We start from the raw sequence: 1,120 nt of genomic DNA, 5'->3' as shown, positions 1-1,120 counted from the left end.
GGTTCTGAACAGGAACCGGTTTTCGATTCCCATCCCTAGTTGGGAATGTTTTGTGAATCATTGCCATAAGGGAATCAGAGAACTTAATAACACGTCTGTCCTTTAACCTCTTTTTGGGCATAAATAAAAAAAAAAAAATCAAATCTGACTCATATAAAATGTTATGGATGTGGTGTCAGGTGAACGACGTCGGAGAGGCCCGCAGCACTCAGCAGGCGCCGACGGTTGTTGTGTCTGAGCGAGCAGCACCTGATCTGAGGGTGGAGAACGCAGTCAGCCTCCAGGAAGGACACAATAAAAGCAACAGGTGAGTCCTTATATGGCCCCATCCGAATAGCTTGACTCAGTCCTCTAACCTTAAAGCTGATGTCTTTCATGATACAGTCTGTATGAGGCTAAAAAACTGTGCGAGCCTCTGTACCAGAACGTCCGAGCCACTGCGTGCTCCAGCAGCTCTTATGAGACCGACAGCGTGAGAAAACCTGCTCTGCATCACATGAAGCGGCAGAAAAAACTCACTGAACCCAGCGGGCCTGCTGCTCAGGAAATGATCGAGTCCCAATACGAAACTGGCTACACCTCCGGAGATACTGGTAATGAGCTGGAGTGGGATCACAGAGATAACCTGTACAGGTGGGCCTTCATTTTAGCTGAACTAAGTTGATAAAACAGGAAAAAAAACACAACAGTAGTGATCATTACTGTCAATTCAGTGAAAAAATAGCCATTACAATGCTTCACGTGTGATTTCATGACTAATGATCCAAAAAAGTTCAAAAGCAGTCCACTGGACTTTGTTTCCAAGTTTGAAGACGTTTCGCTTCCCATCCAGAGTGGACCAAAGACAAAGCCTTGTTGTGGCTTAGAAAACATGCAAATTGAACCGGAAGAACGAGTCTGCCCCTTTGGAATAGGGTGTGTTTTGGTTTCTCTGTTAAGGCCTGGTTATCCTTTATCAGCAGTGTGTCGCTGTGAGCTTGTTGCAGATATTTCTGATTTATGTAGGGTGACCAAATGTCCGTATTTCCCGGGACATGTCCGTATTTCACGTCCTGTCCCGGGCGTCCCGGGTTTTTTTTAGGAAGTGAGGAAATGTCCTGATTTTTTTAAATGACCTTAA

The 1,120-nt window shown here is 45.3% G+C and overlaps 1 protein-coding gene across 1 annotated transcript in view; it reads left to right on the top strand.

Annotated features, from left to right (window-relative positions):
* The window catches only part of LOC107104595 (occludin-like), a gene marked incomplete at its 3' end in the record, with an annotated part of 26,132 nt that extends 25,499 nt beyond the window's left edge, over positions 1-633 (top strand). The window contains exons 5-6 of the mRNA XM_015404627.1: positions 180-307; positions 385-633. Coding sequence (XP_015260113.1) covers positions 180-307; positions 385-633 — 377 coding nt within the window. The remainder of the gene's footprint in view (positions 1-179; positions 308-384) is intronic.
* Positions 634-1,120: the final 487 nt, after the last annotated feature.

The sequence above is a fragment of the Cyprinodon variegatus genome, unplaced genomic scaffold (genome assembly GCF_000732505.1).
Source record: "Cyprinodon variegatus isolate N-32 unplaced genomic scaffold, C_variegatus-1.0 Scaffold1814, whole genome shotgun sequence".
NCBI lineage: Eukaryota > Metazoa > Chordata > Actinopteri > Cyprinodontiformes > Cyprinodontidae > Cyprinodon > Cyprinodon variegatus.
This window is presented reverse-complemented; position numbering and strand designations above follow the sequence as displayed.